The sequence below is a fragment of the Erpetoichthys calabaricus genome, chromosome 9 (genome assembly GCF_900747795.2).
Source record: "Erpetoichthys calabaricus chromosome 9, fErpCal1.3, whole genome shotgun sequence".
Taxonomy (NCBI): domain Eukaryota; kingdom Metazoa; phylum Chordata; class Cladistia; order Polypteriformes; family Polypteridae; genus Erpetoichthys; species Erpetoichthys calabaricus.
The window spans coordinates 143,018,476-143,040,176 of record NC_041402.2 but is presented as its reverse complement, the minus strand read 5'-3'; the positions used below and the strand labels follow the sequence as shown (position 1 = coordinate 143,040,176).

The window sequence follows — 21,701 nt, the reverse complement described above, 5'->3', positions numbered from 1 at the left end:
TTAACAACGGCTGGCACCAGTACTGTTAGCCAACAGGGTGGTACCGGAAATTGGGCTACTGTTGGCCAAAGAAATAGAAGAAGAGGGGGGAGATATGTCCGGAGGCAGGAAGAGAGGAAGAAGGTAAAGAGAGTGGAACTGAGGGTAGGAACTTTAAATGTTGGCAGTATGACCGATAAGGGGAGAGAATTAGCCGATATAATGAACAAAAGGAAAGTTGATATATTGTGTGTGCAAGAGACTAAATGGAAGGGAAGTAAGGCCAGTTCGATTGGAGGTGGATTCAAATTGTTCTAATATGGTGGGAGGAGAAATAGGGTAGGTGTTATTTTGAAGGAACAGTATGTCAAGAGTATTTTCGAGGAGAAAAAAGTGTCAGACAGAGTAATGATCATGAAGCTGGAATTTGGAGGTGTTATGATTAATGTTGTTAGTGCATATGCCACGCAAATTGGATGTGCGATGGATGAGAAAGAAGATTTCTGGAGTGAATTGAATGAAGTGATGCTCAGTGTACCCAAAGGACAGAAAATGGTGATTGGAGTGGATTTCAATGGACATGTTGGTGAAGGGAACAGAGGAGACAAGGTAGCGATGGGTAGGTATGTTGTCAAGGAAAGGAATGAAGAAGGTCAGATGATAGTGGATTTTGCCAAAAGGATGGGCATGGCTGAGGTGAATACGTATTTTAAGAAGAGAGAGGAACATAGGGTGACATATAAGAGTGGAGGAAAATGCACCCAGGTAGATTATATCCTATGCAGAAGAGTCAATCTAAAGGAGATTGTAGACTGTAAAGTGGTGGCAGGGGAAAGTGTAGTTAGGCAGCATACGATGGTGGTCTGTAGGATGACACTGGAGATCAAAGAGAGGAGGAAAGTGAGGGCAGAAGTGAGGGGTGGAAGTTGAAAAAGGAAGACTACAAGGTTGAGTTTAGGGAGGACGTAAGACAGGCACTGGGTGGCAGTAAGAGTTACCACACAGCTGGACAACTACAGCAGAAGTAGTAAGGGTAACAGCAAGAAGGGTGCTTGGTGTAACATCTGGACAGAATAAGGAGGAAAAGGAAAACTGGTGGTGGAATAGGGAAGTACAGAGGATGAGGATGGTGAAAAAGTGGGATAGTCAGAGAGATGAAGAAAGTAGACAAGAGTACAAGGAGATAAGGTGTACAGTGAAGAAAGAGGTGGCAAAGGCTAAAGAAAATGTGAATGATGAGTTGTATGAGAGGTTGGACACTAAGGAGGGAGAAAAGGACCTGTACCGATTGGCTAGACAGAGGGACTGAGCTGGGAAAGATGTGCACCAGGTTAGGGTGATAAAGAATAAATATGGAAACATACTCACAAGTGAGGAGTGTGTGTTGAGCAGATGGAAGGAGTAATTTAAGAGGTTGATGAATGAAAAGAATGAGAGAGAGAAGGTTGGATGATGTGGAGATAGTGAATCAGGAAGTGCAACGGATTAGTAAGGAGGAAGTAAGGACAGCTATGAAGAGAATAAAGAATAGGAAAATCCGTTGGTCCAGATGACATAACTGTGGAAGCATGGAGGTGTTTAGGAGAAATGGCAAAGGAGTTTTTAACCAGATTGTTTAATGGAATTTTGGAACATGAGAGGATGCCTGAGAAGTAGAGAAGTGTACTGGTGACAATATTTAAGAATAAGGGGGATGTGCAGAACTGTAGTAACTACAGGGGGATAAAACTGATGAGCCACAGCCTGAAGTTATGGGAAAGAGCAGTAGAAGCTAGGTGAAGAAGGGAGGTGATGGTTAGTGAGCAGCAGTATGGTTTCATGGCAAGAAAGAGCACCACAGATGTGATGTTTTCTCTGAGAGTGTTGATGGAGAAGTATAGAAAAACCTAAAAGGAGTTGCATTGTGTCTTTGTGGACATGGATAAAGCATATGACAGGTTGCCTCAAAAGGAGATGTGGTATTGCCTGAGGAAGTCAGGAGTGACACAGAAGAATGTAAGAGGATACAGGATATGTATGCAGGAAGTGTGACAGTGGTGATGTCTGCAGTAGGGGTAATGGATGCATTCAACATGGAGGTTGGATTACATCAGAGATCAGCTCTGAGCCCTTTCTTATTTGCAATGGTGATGGACAGGTTGACAGATGAGATTAGACAGGAGTCCCCATGGACAATGATGTTTGCTGATGACATTGTGATCTGTAGCAATAGTAGGGAGCAGGTTGAGGAGACCCTGGAGAGGTGGAGATATGCTGTAGAGAGTAGAGGAATGAAGGTCAGTAGGAACAAGACAGAATACATGTGTGTAAATGAGAGTGAGGTCAGTGGAATGGTGAGGATGCAAGGAGTAGAGTTGACAAAGGTGGTTGAGTTTAAAAACTTGGGATCAACAGTACAGAGTAATGGGGATTGTGGAAGAGGTGAAAAAAAGAATGCAGGCAGGGTGGACTGGGTGGAAAAGAGTGTCAGGAGTAATTTGTGACAGACGGGTATCAGCAAGATTGAAAGGGAAGGTCTACAGGACAGTAGAGAGACTAGCTATGTTATATGGGTTGGAGACGGTGGCACTGACTAGAAAGCAGGAGACAGAGCTGGAGGTGGCAGAGTTAAAGATGCTAAGATTTGCATTGGGTGTGACTAGGATGGATAGGATTAGAAATGAGGACATTAGAAGGGTCAGCTCAGGTTGGACAGTTGGGAGACAAAGTCAGAGAGGCGAGATTGCTTTGGTTTGGACAAAGAGAAAATTGTTGTCTGCAATATATATATACAAATCATTGATTAGGTCACTACTCAAAAATGGAATTCATTACATAATCAGAAAACGTTTAACATGATTGGTTACACCTAGTTGCTAACGGGACATGACAAACGTTGATACCTTAAATGACCATAATTTAACCCCTTTAACTAGGTTGGTTGATAGTCCTGTTAGCTTGGGGTATATGTGACTTTTTAAAAGTATGATTTTTATTGTTATTTTAGGAGACGTGTGAATTCCCCTACAGGTTTATCCTGTTTTGAACAATAAGACAAAGACCTAATTGCTTTATGATCCAGCTAGGTACAAAAACAGGAAACTTAGTACTAAGCAAAATAGCGGAAAATGGTTATGCCATAAAATATAAAATTTTCTCTTAGGGGTAATATAAAATAACAAAAATGTATTTATCATAGTTAATAATAAAATAACAGCATAAGCTTTTAAGCATAAGCTCAGAAGAACATGAGACTCAGGCACATGCTAGGTGCACATTGGACCAGGATTCAAATCCATCTCTTACACTGTAACACAGCAAGATGCAGAGGACAGGAAGATATGAAAAAAAATGATCTGCTGTGGCAACCACTTATGGGAGCAGCCGAAAGAAGTGAAGAAAAATTCTTTGGTGATTAAACAATTGGATGGCCATGTATTTAAGTGGGATCAGCCAGTTGGCCACTGTATTCTCAAAAGATTTTCCTTTTAATGAATAAAGAGCAGTTTATTGCTGATGTAATTCTGATTATTTTTTTCTCATACACCCCAATTTCCTGTAGCACTCCTATGATAAATAGCATACATCAAGGCAATGACTGCAGTGAGTGTGCCCTCATTAATTTTTCAAACATAGCATTATCCATGTGTTATGGCCATGTCTTATCAGTACCTTTAGATAATTAACTTACGAGAACCCTCTGGAGCCCTGTTGGTATCCTTTGGGTGTACCCATGGACCATACCCATAAACACAGGTAGTATTTTAAACAGACACTCGCACTCTCATTCCTAGTTGCACAGAGTCAAGTGAGCTTTGAAAGTCCTTACAGATGGTTCAGTAGTGTTTTCATCATGCTGCACTTTCTGCCATGCTCCACTTAATCCCAGAGTTTGCTGGAGCTACACACCAGTTCCTTTACCTTTGCTTTGTCTCCTATCATTCCTAAACTTGAATTCCTGGATGCTTACAGAAATTGTTATTATATTTTATTTGTTACAGCTAAGTTTTGGTATATAAAAAAGAGTTTCTGTCATTCTGAGTCCAGTTTTCTACCTTACATCAAGGGAAAGTTTATTCAAGTGATCTTAAAAAGAAAGACAGAAATTCAGAACCAGAATTAATATATTAGTGAGCCTAGAGAGCTGAGATTAGTTTTGTTAAATGAAACAGTTTTATAACAAATAAAAAAATATTCTGTTCATGGTATTAATTTTTTTTTAAATCTAAAAAGGGTTTTGAAAATTACCTCAACAGTGATTAGTTTCTGTATTTTCTATTTTAAAGTTCCACTAAACCAGAGACCATCCATAACAGCATCATGTATAAGGCTGGAACTAATCCTGGATGTAACACTAATCCAATGCATGGCATTCTCACAAACACATTTAATAATTAATTACTAATTAATTATTGGCAATTAATTTAAGATGCACATCTACTGAAAGAAGGAATAAGCTACAGTAATCACAGAAGGTCCACAAAAACAGGGGATAGCAAGTCAGTTTAACCTAGCCCAGAATCAAAAACAATCCCTTGAAGCTTTGAAGCATAGACACTGTTATTTTAATTCGAGCATCATCTATTAATTAAAGTATACAGAATTTCAAATATTACTAAAGCCAAATAAATTGCACATTACATCGTTTTTTTTTGGTTGTTCAACATGTAATAAATTAATTCTTTAAAATGACCAAATCTTCACAGATATTTTTTAAATAATGCTATTGTTAGATATAAAGTATAATATACAAATAAAGGGTGGCCTAGTGGTATAGTAAGTACTGAGCAGATTTTGCCCAGGCATTTCAGGATTTCTCCCACGTTCCAGTATGAATGTGCCCTGTGATGGACTGACATTCTGTCCATTGTTGGCTTGTGCCTCATTACTGATGCTGAAGAAATACACTGTGACACCACAATATGTAACTGTAGTGGAAAAAGTGTTTTGGAAAAACAGACAGATAAACATATTAACAAACACTGTTATTATTGAATATAACTAATAGATGCAGTTAATTCTTTATTTGTTTTTATTTTGGTGTTCATAAGAATTACTTGTGAACGCTTTGAAATCTTCAGTTTTTTCTTTGTCTGGCACCTCCTGTCTCACCGGTACAAGAAAACTCCCATTTATGTTATCTCATTTGACTCGTCTTGATGTCTAGTCATGCATATTTTGTATACCCTTACATTAAAAATGATCAGAAGGACTTTATTCATGCCACATCAACCGACACTAGTGGTTCACCCCCTATCTATCTAATAGTATATGAGGGGTCAAATTTATTATTTTTCATTAAACTTTGTGACATGTGAGTTACTGTCTTGCACCTAAAACATGAGGCTGAGTCTCAGTACTTTAGCAAAACTAGCTTTATTCAGCTATTTTATTGTAGCAAGATCTACCACTCTCCTATACACAGACACAGCAGTCAGGCAGGGTTGTGACCAGGTCAGTGGGAAAGTAATACTGTTCCCTGCATTTATAATGTTCCTTGCATCACCCATTGACAACAGGCGCTTATAGCACGACCATGGTCTTATCAGATTTGCTTCGTTGATGAGCTGCTGCAGCGCTGTGCTACTGCTGTTGCCCTGGCAATGGATAAATAGTCTTCCACAGACACGGTGATCGCAATTCGGGACGCTCTTTGGCATGTTGTCCCATTGGGGGGTGTCCCAAAACAGTTTCAAAACATCACAAAATAAAAAATAGGAATTGGTAACCTAGGCATGTGGAGAGTTGTTTTATGTTACTACAAGACTGCTGATCACAAATATGATAATATTTTTGGTTTTGATTCTTTACATGGTGGTTCTAGCTCTCTAGAAGCCACTGCTAGAAGGTTAAAAATGATGAACTTCAAACACAAGCATGCAGGCTATCGTTTTAGACTGTTTCAATGTTACTTATTACAAATATACTGTGATTTTAAATTTTTTACCTTTTACTAGGGTCCCTCTATGGACCTCTATCAAAGGGTAACAAATGATACATTTCAATTACTACTGAAAATATTTAGGTTTTAAACATTTAAACTAAAGTACACATTTTAGTATTTCAAATATTTGACACAACTATTCTTGTCTATTATGTGCTTCTACCTCATGATAAAAATCATTACATTTCTCATGAACATCACGAATTAAGGCAGCATAATCTAATTCAGACTTTTTTTGTTTCAGTTAAATTTCGTATTTTTGCAATGAATGAAGACTTTTTACCTGTAAATGAAAAGGTAAGAATTAAACATTTATATTTTTTAATTATTGGTAAGAAAAAATAAAGAGTTCAATCTGAATAAAACACACTGGTTTTACAATAAGCTATTAACTTTTTCTTTTCACTTTTGTCATCATACTTTAAGTAAATGTATTAAATGAATACTACAGTATTTGAATGTCACTAGTTATTTAAAATATGATGAGGTTGATTTAAAAATTATGTATTAAATGATTCCATTTTTGTTTTGCAGTACACAACTGTGGAACTAGTGGTAAGTTAAAAAAAAGATTTTTCTTTTAACACAATTTCTTATCGATGATCTCTTCAAATGTGCCGAGTAATTATTAAACTGATGTTGTCTGTATTAGGAAGGCAGTATGGTATAATGATAAACCAACAGCCTTAAACCTTAGGGTTGCCAAGTAAATCCTCACATCTGAGTCACTGTGTGGCCCTGAGCAAGTAAATTAACCTTCCCATGCTCCGATTGTATAGAAATACATGCAAACAAGTGTATGACATTTCTGAACTTGTGAGCTACCTTAATCACCAGAACATCAGAATGTATAAACAGATTTCACAAGAAAAGACCATACATCCCAACACATCTTATTAATCCCTGTCCACATAACCTTGTAAAAGAAGATGTCCACTACAGAAAGTGACTATATAAAAAGTTTTTATTTATTTATTGTAATTTTTAAAGTCACATTTGTTTTGAAATTATTTAAGGTTTATTTACTATTGCAAATTAGTAGGCTTAGTTTTGAATTATTTTCAGTAAAGACTTAATAAAATATTTTAATTCTTAGGTAATGAATTATGTTTTATCATCTATAATGTTCACCCTTCCCAAAAAATAGATCAAACAGTAACAATATCTTATATATTTAAAATTAGATTGAGTGGCTGATGCCCTGAGGTAAGAAGTGTTTTGGAAAGATTGTCATTAAAAAGTATTCTTCATAATAATCAAGGCATACACTGTTTAAATGAAATGAAAATGAACAAAATAAAATCCTATTTACCTAAAATTTTTAAATCTGCAACCAAAACACTTTCAGAAATCTACTTCTTCGATGGCAATAGTGTCCGTCTCCATCTACTGGCACAATCACACAGGACATCTCCCAATTAAATAAATTAAATAAATGTGCTGTAATTGCACTTGTTTAGACTGTTGATCCATTGTAAACAAGTGCAGGTAAAAGTCTGTTACAACGAATATCTTTAAAACGAAATTTTCATTACAACAAAGTATTTTTATGGTCCCAACAGTTTCCTCATATGACACGAGTCTATGGAAATCTCGTTACTATGAAATACATTCAGCAGATACTTATTTTAAAAATTTTTTATTAATTTTATTGTAATCATTCATACAAATCGATCAATTTTTACAAAAAATAGGATTGAAAAACAAGTCAACCCCCACCCTTGACAGAGAGCATGGCCAATGGGGTAAAACTTAAGGCTTGTAAACATACCTAAATTGATGAGTTTAATAGACCAGTAGAGATGAATGGAGAAGAAAAAGAAATGTGGACATAGCTGCTTCCTCTGTGCTCTAAGAGCTTTTTCTAAAATTTTATTGATTATATCCTGCCAGGTTTTTAAAAAATTCTGTAGAGATCCTCTAACTGAATATTTGATTTTTTCCAATTTCAAATAGTATAAAATATCGGTTTCCCACTGACTTAAAAGAGGAGAGTTAGGATTCTTCCAGTTTAGAAAAATAAGTCTGTGTGCCAAAAGTGTAGTGAATGCAATCACCGTTTGCTTGTCCTTCTCCACTTTAAACCCATCTGGAAGAACACCAAACACATCTGTTAATGGGTTAGGAGGGATTGTGACACCAAGGCCGTCTGAAAGGCACTTAAAAAGTTTGGTCCAAAATGATGTTAATTTGGTGCAGGCCCAAAACATGTGACCCAGTGAGGCTGGGACTTGATTGCAGCGTTCACAGGTTGGATCTTGCCCTGGAAACATTTTGGACAGTTTTAGGTGAGACAGATGTGCTCGATATATAACTTTGAGCTGAATAATTATATGCTTTGTGCATATGGAGCTTGAGTGAAGTCTCTGCATTGCTACTTTCCACTCCCTTTCTGATATATTGATTAAGAGATCTTTTTCCCATTGTCCTCTTGGATCTTTGAAAGGGAGGGACTATAAAATAATTTTATATATTGCAGAGATGGTGTCTAAGTCCTTGAAATTGAGCAATATTTGTTCCAGCATGGACGAGGGTGCAAGATGAGGAAAATCGGGCAGGTTCTGTTTAACAAAGTTCCTAATTTGAAGATAGTGAAAGAAATGTATAGCTGGAAAGTTAAATTTGGAATGAAATTGTTCATAGGATGCAAAGATATTGTCTATATAAAGATCTCTGAGCATTTTAATCCCAAATTTTTTACAGATATTAAAAACTGCATATGTTTGCAAGGGTTGAAAGAGGTGGTTCTCTTGCAGAGGTGCCACAGATAAAAGCTTCTCCATCTTAAAATGCTTTCTACATTGGTTCCATATTCTGAGTGAGTGAAGCACAATTGGGTTGTTAGTATATTGTAGATAACTTGTAGTTATTGGGGTACAAAGCAAGGAATAGAAAGAAGTACTGAAAAATTGTATTTCTATTGCGGACAAAGCCTGTGTCTGTTCATCTATTTGTGTCCATGTCCAGGTTTGTATAGCTTGTATATTCACTGCCCAGTAATAAAATTGACAGTTAGGTAGAGCCATACCACCTTCTGCCTTAGGTCTTTGTAGGGCGGCTCTTTGGATACATGGATGTTTTGAGTTCTAAATAAATGAGGTTATTGTTGAATCTAATTGCTTAAAAAATGATTTATTGATGTATATTGGAATGTTTTGAAATAAAAAAGAAGCTTAGGAAGAATATTCATCTTAATAACGTTAATTGTTCCAGCTAGAGTGAGATGAAGGGTTGACCATCTATGCAAGTCTTGCTTAATTTTTTCCATACAGACGGCAAAATTTTGTTGATAAAGAGCTTTGTGTTTACTTGTGATGTTTACCCCTAGGTATTTCAACTGATCTGCAATGATAAAAGGTAGGGTGTCTAACCTAATATTACTGTATATGCTTGAGAATTCACTGGAAAGAGTACACTTTTATTCAGATTAATTCTGAGACTAGAGATCTTTTGAAATTCTGTAAGCGCTGTTAAGACTGCAGGCACAGAATTTTGTGGGTCTGATATATACAGTACCATATCATCTGCATATAGAGAAATTTTCTGTTCCAATCCTTCTCGGATAATCCCATTTATCTGATCAGCATTTCGACAGTGAACCGCCAGTGGTTTAATGGCAATTGCAAAATAGCAGTGGTGACAAGGGGCATCCTTTTTTGGTACCACGTTCTAGTTTAAAGTAGTCTGAACAAATGTTGTTAATACAAACTGAAGCTTCTGGATTGGTATACAGTAGTTTGATCCATGCACAAATGTTCGGGCCAAACCGAAATTTCTGTAATGTAGTGAAAAGGTATTCCCATTCAATCATGTCAAATGCTTTTTCTGCATCCAATGATAATATTATTTCTGGGGTGTTTGACTTTGTTGATGAGTATATTACATTAAACAGACGTCGAAGATTGGAGGATAAGTGTCGACCTTTGATAAATCCAGTTTGATCTTGTGATATTACCGAAGGCAGCACTTTCTTCATCCTTCTAGCTATGATTTTTAAGGGTATCTTAACATCATTATTCAGAAGTGAAATTGGTCTGTATGATGCACATTGTAATAAGTCCTCATTTTGTTTAGGAAAGACGGTGATTAATGCTTGCCGAAAAGTTTGAGGTAGAATTTGACTGTCTCTAGCTTCTGTAAATGTTGCTAATAGGAGGGGAGCTAGCTGAGCGGAGAATTTCTTATAAAATTCTGCAGGGTAGCCATCAGGGCCTGCTGCTTTCCCGCCTTGAAGTGACTTTATAGCATCTAGTAATTCTGATAGCGCCAGAGGTTTATCCACTGTAACTGTAATGTATCCAGAAATGCATTAGATTATGTGTTGTCTTCTTTAAACTCAGTAGAATATAAGGATTTATAGTAGTTTCTAAATGTGTGCATTATATTTTTATGGTCAATGATTTCGTCTCCGTTCGTGTTGGTGATTACTGGGATTGCATTGCGAACTTCTTGCTTGTGGATTTGTTGAGCTAAAAGCTTATTAGCTTTCTCTTCTTGTTCATAGCAATGATGTCTGGATTTATAAATTAGTTGTTCAGTTTCTTTAGTTGTCAAGAGGCTGAGTTCTGAATGCAGAGCCTGCCTTTTCCTATGTAGAGCCTCACTTGGTTGCCTGGCATGTTCTTCATCTATTCTAGTAATTTCGCTTTTTAGTTCTGATACTTTCTTGGTTTCTAATTTATTCCTGTGGGAAAGATATGAAATAATCTGTCCTCTTAAGAAGGCCTTTAGATTTTCCCAGATTATTCCTGCAGAAACCTCTGAGGATGTATTTGTCTCTTGGAAGAAACTGATTTTTTTGGATATAAATTCTGTACAGTTCTCGTCTGCTAATAGAAGCCAGTTAAGACGCCATCTACGAGGTGAGTGTGTGGAGCATAGTGACTTTAGCTCCAAGATCAGAGGTGCATGGTCGGAAATAACAATAGCACCGTACTTGCAAGATTTAATCATAGGCAAGATAATTTCATTACAACGAAGTACCTAAAAGACCTTGAAATGCCTGAATGAATCATCCACAGAGCAGTTAGTTCTATGGTCGCAGCTCAGTTGTGCACAATGATCCCCAAACAGAAATGTAATTTTTTTTTCTTTCTTCGAACTTTCCTCGTACTGTTTTTTTTTTTTTGCTGTTTTTGTTTTCTGTGGTTTTCAGTGATACCTTTTGCTTATTGCTCGTCATTTTAAAAACATCCATTGGAATTTAACTCATAGTCACCCTTCTATAAAAAAGACAGACACGAAAAAATAATAACAGTGTATATTAGAAAAAAAACTTTATATTTTTGCGGCTCTCGATTGCGGCAAAAAGAAAAAAGACGTTGCCAGTGAATTTGGAATTTCGCCATCGACACTGTCAACTTTCTTCAAAGACCGGGCAAAAAAAGAAGAAAAATCTCAGATTGCAAACATATGCGAACTGCTGCATTTGAAGACGTTGAAAAAGCAGTTTTTATGTGGTTCAGTGATGCTCGTTCAAGAAACATTCCTATTAATGCAGCACTCATTCAAGAAAAAATCTTAATGGGTGATGTTAAGGAACATTGTGAATGCAGGGAACAGGATTACTTGACCACTAACCTAGCTACAACCCTTCCTGACTGCTGTGTCTGTGTATAGAAGAGTGGCAGCTCACGCTACAATAAATAACCATGCTGTTCCTGTTTCAAGCTGAATAAAGCTGGTTTTGCTAAAGTATTGGGGAAAGGGACTTATAGTGCGACCACAATCTTTTATGATTTGCTTCTGTGGTGCTTCACTGCAGCGCTGTGAGCCTGCTATTGCCCTGCAACGGACAAACAATCTTCCACAGACGTGGCAATTGTGTTTCAGGACACACTTCAGCATATCGTTCCCGTTGGGTGGGGACTTTGGGGGGGGGGGGGGGATCCCAAAAGAGTTCAGAAACCTCACCATATGAAGAAGAAGAAAAGGATGATTCTGCTTCTGATTGATAACTGTGCTGCCCACAACATGCTTCCACATTTAGATAATGTTCATGTTGAATTCCCCCCACCCAATTGCACAGCAGTACTTCAGCCATTAGATTTGGGCATCATTCGCACCCTGAAAGAGAATTATCGCAAGCTAATGCTGAGAAAAATTCTCATCAGCATAACTTGTTGAAAGGAGGAGATTAAAATTAACACAAAAGAAGCTATTGAAATGATAGTAAATGCCTGGACACAAGTTAAAGAATGCACTATAGTGACATATACAGAATCTCATTACTACGAAATTTTCATTTCAACGAAATATTTTTTAGGTCCCTGGCAGTTCGTTGTAACAGAATTCATAAGTAATCTAACAGTTATGTTCTCAACTGGGTGGATATTTAATACAAAATTGTAGTCTCAGCTATGATAATCTGAGACCAAGACAGTTGGGAATCAGTACAGATACTATGTGGTAAATAATGTTATAATTTAAGTTTTTAGATCCCACTGTCTCATTTTTGCACTTTCTGTATTATCATTAAGATGATGACAACTCCTTGGCATCATCTTGTTGTTAGTTGTATGTGGCCAATAATCATACTGTTTATGCTAAGAACATCTGTTGCTGGTCATGTGATCGGATGTCTCTATGACTTTTAACATCATTGTATATTTCCTGTTTAACATAACAGCACAGCAAGAATTTTATCCATGTATTGTACTCTTTACAAAAACACTCTGGATCATGTTTAGTGTTAATGCTATAAAATGCTGAGGCTCCATTTACATTTTGTACCTCTATTGTCACCAAAAATGTACAGCCATAACCATTCAAAGAACAATTATATTTAGTGCTTGATGACATTATTGTAATATTTTATGTTATTGATTATTTCTAATAATTTTGGACATATCTATTTTGTTTTCCAACTATGTATTCCTTTTTATCATTATGCTGGTGACGCTATTTTGTGTTATGGTTTTTTGGATGGTTCTGCCTGCATGATCCACTAAGAATGTGCTGAAGACAGTAGTTGGTGTTGCAATGGGTCTTAAACAGCTCTGGGAATTCAGCTGGACAGATTAGGGTGCTGATGTCATGTAACATTCTCAGATGCTATATGTGCGTGTGCATTATCCTGTTGGAAAAATGCACTGAGTAGGTCAACAATAAGAGGTCACACAATGTTTGCCAGAATGTTCTTGATGCACTGTCACATGTCTTACTGCTCATATCAAATAGAAGGAAAAGTTAACCTCTAGTATTTTAGGTGAACACTTGTTCTGCTGGCCATATAAGTATCTCATGTGAGTCATCACATTAGCTATTTTCCTTTAAGGAGAGGAACCCAATTCAGAAAGAATCTTCACTTTGAGAGTCAAATTTAGTTAACTTAATAAACTTCATGTAGTTAACTACTATAGAAATTATAGGTAAAGGCATAGGCCTAAAGTGACTCAATTAGCTAATAGTTTTACTATTTGTCATGAGTTTTATACTAAATGGTTCACTAACTCTTGTTCTAGGATCCCCGCTCTAATCGAATTGGGCAATGGCTTAACATTTCTACCAACAGTGGAATTGTGGACTTATCTTACCCCACAACTTCAGAAGCCCCTCTGGGAATGTATACTCTGATAGCATGGCAGGAACAGGGATCCAGTCTTCATGAAACGTTTAATGTAAAAGAATATGGTAAGATATATATACATATACTTATATACACATGTATGTACTGAAAGAAAAACTCATCATTGCATGGGTATATTTGTATAATGAGTTAAGCTTGGAAATAAAATATTTGTGTTTTAAAAACGCTGTTCCTTTTGTCAATGCAGACTGAAATGGAAGCGTCCCCATCCATCATCCACACCACCTCTCTGATAACCATCACATTTTCTGCTCTCATGAAATTTTTTTGTGTATGATCGGATTCTATAATTGTTGTAACTCTTTGCTGGGTTAGAACGATAATTGCTACTTCATTGTATTTCCTGGTTTAGTGTAGTTTCATGAAAATATATTTAATCGCTTATTTATTAAACGAGATAGCTTGTTAAATAATTGAATATATGAACCACAGAAAGCATCTACAGTAGGAGGGCTGGCTTATTAGGGTTCACAGAAATTACTGATAGTCTATGTGGTACTACAAGGGAGGGCACCAGTGGCATTCCATAAATGTTACAAAGATGATACAAAGCTGATTCATTCAATGTTGATTTAAAATTGCTACACTGCATTGGCATCAATCGCCTAAAATTATAAATTCTTCATCATAAAATGGAATTGACATGTCTACTGTCAACAAACAGAAAAAGTTACTAACACAATTTTCAGCCTTTCTCTTTCTACCGTTTTCTGAACAGTGACTCAGCTTGTGCTAAAAATTGTTTTCAATACTTCTGCTTCATCGTGACTTATCTCTACCGCACTTAGCAGTGATATGCAGGTGTATGACAGCACTAGCATTATCAAAAAGGTAAGGTTTTGTTTTGATAAAAAACGTAGTGTCATCAGTTCATTTCACTGTGCAGTGAAATTCCTATCTTCATGTTTGACAAACACAGAGAAAACCCGGGTTTCCTTACTGCGAGGCAGCAGCGCTACTACCACTGTGCCATCATGCCACCCCAAAATTGGTATATAAAGTATTAATATATATTATTTTTAATTTAGGCTTCCCAAATGAAGCTAGACCATACTTCACAAAGTCCCAGTCTTCTGACATGCCAAGAGACAGGGCACGTCCAAAACAAAACAAAATAAACTCTTGGCAATGGTATAGTAAGGATTAAATTGAGATATCTTATGATAGTACAGTCCAGATACAATAAACTTAGTGTAGAATGTTAAACTGAAAAAAGGGGGTATTTCTAAACCTTCCATAACGTAACCATAAACAATGGCAAGATAAAGAGTTTTATATTTAATTATTCACATGTACCGTATGTGCCTGTAAACATTCAAGCCCACATGTATACTTGTACTAACTCTAATGTCACTTTCAGTTACCTAATGGGTATCCAAATACACATGAATTGAATAGAACAAATTTCAATATAGTAACTGAAAAAGTGGAAAAAGGAAAATAGAGGGTATAGTTAGAGCAAATATTACATTAAAGATAGATCATGTTGCAAGCAGCTGCTTCTTTGCATTGCCAAGACACACTATAACATATGTTTATGTCTTAAAGAATGTCAGGATTCGTCTTTTGAGCTCTTTAGCTGCTTCTTCAGGAGGACTAAAGATACAGAATTGGCCATTGACTATTACTTTCAGTTTAGCTGGAAACAAGAGGATAATATATCTGATTTCAGCTTTGCATAAGCACTGTTCGAAGGTGTAGAAGGCAGCTTGTTTGGTAGCTGTTGAAGGAGAGAAATCTGGTAAAATACGAATACAGCTGTTTTCAGTTATTTTTTAACATATAATTTGTCAAATCTGACAATCAGGCCTCTAAGCTTTGAGGCATTCTATCCATGTATGCAATACGCCGCTGAGATCTCAGTGTCCAATTTAAAGTCTTATCCTATTATTTTGGAAAATAATTTGGCTACGAGTTTCACTGGGTTTGGGTGATTTTCAAGAAGTCCTTCGATTCTGATGTTCCTTCTATATCTATCTTCAAATTTTGCTAATTTATCACAAAATACTTTGCATTCATTTTCTACAGCAGCTGCTTTTTTGTCAGTAGCAGATGTTGTAAAAGTTTGTTTAACTTCTTTCAGGTCAGCAACTACTCAGATTTTATCCTCAATTTTGCTCATATTTCTCTGTATTTTTCCAACAATTTTTGCTAAATTTTCTTTTAGCCTTACATTAAAGTTAATGATTAAACGTTGCTCTTGATCTTTTATATCCTGGTTCAGCTTATCTGTTCTCTTGTGTGTTCCTGCTATATCCTTAGTTTTATCCTTTATATCGATAATCAGCTCAGACAGCTCCACTTCTTTGTCATATTCTCCGTAACCGAAGGTGGAGGTTTGTATACCATTGGAGTTAATGCTGTTGACACAGATGGGCTGTTGATAGTAGTTGACAGTGGTGATAAATAGGCCATGCATAGTTCAGATATGCTACTTGAAAGCGGCAACTACTCATTTCCCAACTCACTCGCCTTTTCATTCCCGCATTTCCTGTCAACTGGAGTAGACACTGCATCGTGAGGTTCTGGGTAATAATCCATTTCTTCAACTGCCTCTACAAGCTCAGTCTGTCATAGGCCATATCATGAACTTGAGACCGGTTTAGACTTTGCTTGAAACCTTACCTATCCTTTCCTTCTCCGTTTGACCCTTGGTTTCATGCTTTCAATATACTTGTAATTCCTCAGGTTAATTAATACAGGATATCTCAAATAGATTTTTAAAAAGTCTATATTACACTACTGCTAGATATCCATCCTTTGTAAGAAATGGTGGCAATAAAAATTGTTATACCCAAATTAGCTGAGAAGAAAACACAGTGCCTGGTGCCTTTGAAGAGATCCCACTTTGGCCTGTGGAAAACTTTGTGTGCACTTGTCCTCCTTGTCCTCCTATCTGCCCAGCCCCCTCCTGCTGCCTGATGATAATTGTACTTCCTTTGTTACTGGGTTGCTCCCTTCCATTACAACAAAACGTCCTGATGTGCTATATACAATATGCTAAATTTTAAGTTAGAGCAATGGCAGTGCACCTGAAAAACTGCAAAATCCATTTCTATTAACGGTGAACAAACAAACACACAATGATTATAATTTTTTCTATGTAGAATTGCTTTAATGTTGAGAATCGTGAAGTCACTAATAAATTTTCTGTTCTGTTGGGTCGGGCAAGTGTTATACTATGTGTTTTTTATTAAGTTTAATGTCACTGTTCTCTGTGCCCACTGTTATGGATTCATTCATACAGGCAGACCAAATATGGTACACAGGCACAGTATCAGCATTTAGAATTGCCGAGCCAAGCACAGGACAAGAGAGACACAGACAACTGAAGAATTGAATGGTCAGCCTAAAGACAGACTAATATATTTCTGTCTTCTGTCAGCACAGAAAGCTTTCCTTGTTTGGAGTATGGGAACTGTATGTGGGCATTGTGCTATTCCTGAATGTTTGAAGGTGGGGTTTGAGTACCTTCTTGCCCTTGTTTGGACCCGGAGCCAAGAGCCTGCACATGGAGGAACAGTATATAAGAATGGACACCTATGGCCAACACTTTGAAGCTTTCGGGCGGAAGAGTATGTCTTCCATCCGAGGCTGGGCAGAAGATTCTGTCTTCTGTCCGGCTAAAATCCTTTCAGCGTGGCGACGAAAGATGACGGGCTGCACAGATCGAGATTCCCACGGCTTGTTATGTCTGTCATAAGCTTCCCGTTTGTAATACCACGTGAAACCGTCAGTAAAGAGCTAAATTTTCCTTTTGTACTCGTGTAATCTTTTAACCGTCATATTACATGCAGGGGAGGGATAATACCTTTTTATTTAAATTCAGGTTAATTAAAATGCCGCAATTGAAAATAACACATTTCCAGAGAGCTAATGCCTCTTCAGGAAACAGCAAGTAACTACATGAATCTTTAAAAGAGCTCAATTCCATAGCATCTCTTGTTCCAAACGCTATCATCAACAGGTTCTAGACCACATCTCATAAGACAAGTAAAAGAAAGGATTGCAGTTTGACAGAAAGAACTTAGGAAGATGTTACTTGAAGATCAATTGCTCACCTCTCATTAACAGACAGTGTTGATATATTTACTGTTTTAGACTATTTCTACAGTTATTAAAAACTAGCAAAATACCCGTGCTTCGCAGCGGAACAGCTGAGGAAAGTAAGGAAGCGAGTGAGGAGGCACATAAGCGTGGGATGTCGTTAATGTATATAGGCAGGGAGCCAACCACGTGGTAGGTGCGCGGACAGCGGCCTTGCGGAAAAACGAAGGGAGACCAGGGGCGGCCCTTGTGCGTCTCTGCTGTGAAATAAATCATCTGTTAATGGAAATAAGGAATGAAATTGCCAAAAGGAGAGGTCAGTTCCAAAAGTTCCTTATGGCATAATGGTGAGAACTGCCAAAAAGAGCATGTTATTTATTAAAGTTCGTTATGGGGCATGGCGCAAAATGAAACATGCTTAACATCTGTAAGTACAGTTTAAAGGATGAGTTTGGGAAATTTGGGCTTCCTACGTATATTGGAAGTCGCAGAAATAGTGCAGAGGGGTTTCCCCTATCTACATACAGTATACAGTTCAGGGGGTACACCCGTTTCCCCCCCTTGGGTGGTGCAATAGGACATGGAACATACCTAACTTTTGTAAGTACACTGCCAAGAATGAGCATGCAAAATTTCAGCTTCCCACCTATATGGAAAGTGGGAGAATTAGTGATGAGTCAGTGAGAGGTTTGCCTTTTATATGTTGTGATGGACAGCTGGCAGCTTATCCAGGCCGACACATCCAGGACACTAGATGGCGTCCTCCCTGCAGCCTAGAGGTGACCCAGATTCCTGCAGGGCATCATGAAAGATGGAGTTTGGCTTCACAACCCCGCTGGGTACCCTGGGGGCCACCGTGTGACGCTGCAGGATTTTTGTTTCCCGTATGTAATTCTCCATATGACCTGGATGTGCTGACAGGTCACGTGAACAGAAGAGGAGAAGCACTTCTGGGTCAAAGACTATATAAAGGACTATGGGAGACCCAGCAAGCCGAGCCGGAGTTGAGAGGGAGTGTGACGGAGCTGCTGGGAGGAGAGGAGGATTTATTATATTGTATTTGTGATTATTGATGTGGTGCTTTGGGGCACTTTGGAGAAGATAATTACATTACTTCTTGGTGCTTTTAAACCAGTGTCTGCATCTGTCTGTTGGGTTTCACGGGGCAAGAGCGCCCTCAAGCGTCCATTCATTGACAATGTATAGATTCCTTTTTAAAACCTCAATTCCATTGTTTCCTTATAATGAAGGCAAAAAGTCCACATACATAAAAATCAGCATTACAAAAATCAAATGTGAATGTGGTAAGGGGATAACTGACTTTCAATGATACTAATAGGCTTATAATATCTGTATTTTGAGACAACAGAAAGAAGTTGTTGCTGAATCCACATGTGCTTTAGACACTGAAATTATGGAACCAAAATAGAGCATGTTGTAACACATGGACACAAACATGGCAAAAGGCTGTGCAGTCTCCAAAATAAGCCAAAAAAGTAGGCCATAATTGTTACTGAGCAGACCAGGGGCCTCATGCATAACGCCGTGCGTAAAAGTCACACTAAAACATGGTGTAAGGACAAAAGTAGAAATGTGTGTACGCACAAAAAAATCCAGATGCATTAATCTGTGAGTTCGCCAACTTCCATGTTCTTCTGCTAAATAAATCCCGGTCAGCTTGAAAAGTAACGCACGTGCACACGCCCGCTGCCCCACCCAAACTCCTCCCAGAATTATGCCTCATTGAATATCCAAATCAATATAAATAGCCCTTAAGCTCAGCGTTCTGTGAAAAGGTAATGACAAAAGCAAGGGGAAAAACAGAAGAATTTCAGCGAATACCAAGTGGAGGCAAGGAAAAACGTACTATTTGTTGGTTTAAACAGTGGTATAAACAACAAAAAGAAGTTGATCGAGTGACATAGCGTGTCGGAGAAACTCGAAAAACTCACGTTCACAAAGTCACACAGTGCCGAAATAAAAAAGAAGTTATCACATATCAATGTCGCTGTGAAAAGGCGAGTTGTAGCCCACCGTCTCAGTGTCATATGAAAGCTTATTAGGATACAGAGAAAAGAAAAAAAAAATAGGGACACAGTGAGAAAAAAGCTCAAAATGTTAACTTTAATCTCGAAATTTTCACTTTAATCACGTAGTTTTAATTTGTCATCAAAGTAGAACATCATAAACTTCATCTTTAAATCGTTTAATTTACTAGTTTCTCAAATGCCATCGTAACTAAAGTAACACATTAAATGCTTTGTTGTGTATGTGTTCTATGTGCTCTACAGTATGAGTGTGAATCACTATTTGCTTCTTAAAAGGGTTTTCTCTTCCTCTGACTGGACACAGAATCCATTACATTCGTGATATTACAGCTCTCTGAATAATTAAAATACTGAGATGTATAGTTGATGTCATTTTCATGATGATAGGAGTTAAAGCATGTATTAAACATGGGAACATGGTGGCACAGTGAAAGTGACGAGCTGGCGCCCTGTCCAGAGATTTTTCCTGCCTCCCGCAAGATGCTTCCTGCATCATGCATGACCTTCGATGAAATAATTTATTGCTGCAGTACTGTCTCTTTCAAGCGTACTAACCTCCAATTCCTGTCCTTCCTTTTCTTTCTCCAAGTACCCAACTGCCACACAATCAGCTCAGTAATAAACATTAAGCCATTTGTAAGCTTAGAACGCAGATTCTTCAAAACGTTTAAGGAACATTGAAATATCTTCGTAGTACATGTTTAATTATTCCATCCATCTATCCTTCCAGTGTTGTGCCAGCCCCAGCAAGAATACAGCGCAAGGCAGGAACAATCCTCAAACTAGCTAGCGCTGCGACACCGTGTCCTCATATGTTTAATTATTAACAATATAGATTATTTAAATGATGTTAACATTTTATCTCTATACTGTAATAAACACATTTTGCTGCATTTCATCTTAAAAATGATAATTATTAACAATACAGATTATTTAAATGAAGTTAAAGTTTTATCTGTATAATATAATCAACATAATTTGCTGCATTTCATCTTAAAAATAATATCGTCATCATATGTAAATATGTGCTTTATAAAGTGGCTCAAGTTGTGCAATATTATAGCTGTATCGCAAGTTTACAGTGATTTAATTGTACTTATAAGTACAAACAGTTCTACAAGGAGCACTTGATGGACTGATTGAGTGCGTTTATAGTTCTTGGGATGAAACTGTTTTTGAACAGCGATGTCTCTACAGGAAAGGCTCTGAAGTGTTTGCTGTTTGAGAGCAGTTCAATAGACAGCATGGCTGAGGCAGCGTGTGCTTGATGCTGTATACCGATAATTCTCTTTCCAATCAGATTGCACACTCAGGTAGAGTGGGATAAATAGTCTGAGTGGTGCATCGAGAGGAACAACGTTAAAGCAACTAAGGTATTTGGAATAGTTTGGCCATTCTGTGGACAATTATATTGTTACAGGTTAATTACAATCAGATGCCTTAAACTAATAAACAATATGCGGTTAATTTCAGTGTATTTATAAAGCTACGTCAGGGATGTGCATCTAAAAAAGAAAGAGAAACCACACTTAAACAAAAGCAATGCTTTGACGCTGGGCGCCACCAGTTTGCAAAACCGAGGGGAAAACTTGCGTACGCCAGGGTTTGAGCTAGCGTAAAATGTGTGTGGCTGTACGCCAAGTTTAGATTTTATACATCATGATTTGAACATGGAAACAGGCTTACGCAACATTTTTGTGCATGCGCACCGTTTATACATGTCTGCAAATCCTCAATCTGCTACCTGCAGACTGTGGCCTACACAGGCCTAAAAATGGAAAGCTTAATTTTAAAGGTCAAAAAGTAATGCAAATCCCAAAATATACCAAAATGCCTTACAAGAGACAGGGTTACCTTAATATCTGGTTTGCAGAGAACACCCAAATAAAGAATCTTTATAAGTTGAAAGTTTATTTTAAAAAAAAATAGAATATGTGCACAAAAACAACAAAAAGGATTTGCCTAAAAGGCAATCCAAGGCAAACATGTCTCAATACATTGTCCAATAGCAAATCCAACGAACGAAGCAAGAGTATTTCCAAGAATCCAATTCCTAGTAGGATCAAATGAAATGAATGCTTACAATAACTCCATGACAAATCTAATGACATACCTA

General features: G+C 37.4%; 1 protein-coding gene across 3 annotated transcripts in view; it reads left to right on the top strand.

Moving 5' to 3' along the window:
* Positions 1–21,701, top strand: part of LOC114658183 (alpha-2-macroglobulin-like protein 1) — a 291,504-nt gene that overhangs the window by 12,436 nt on the left and 257,367 nt on the right. For 2 of the 3 annotated variants that reach the window (XM_051932109.1, XM_051932112.1), the window contains exons 4-6: positions 6,147–6,199; positions 6,437–6,457; positions 13,366–13,534. The exons of the other annotated variant lie outside the window; for it this stretch is intronic. In XM_051932109.1, the coding sequence (XP_051788069.1) occupies positions 6,147–6,199; positions 6,437–6,457; positions 13,366–13,534 (243 nt within the window). The remainder of the gene's footprint in view (positions 1–6,146; positions 6,200–6,436; positions 6,458–13,365; positions 13,535–21,701) is intronic. 3 annotated transcript variants of the gene reach the window in all.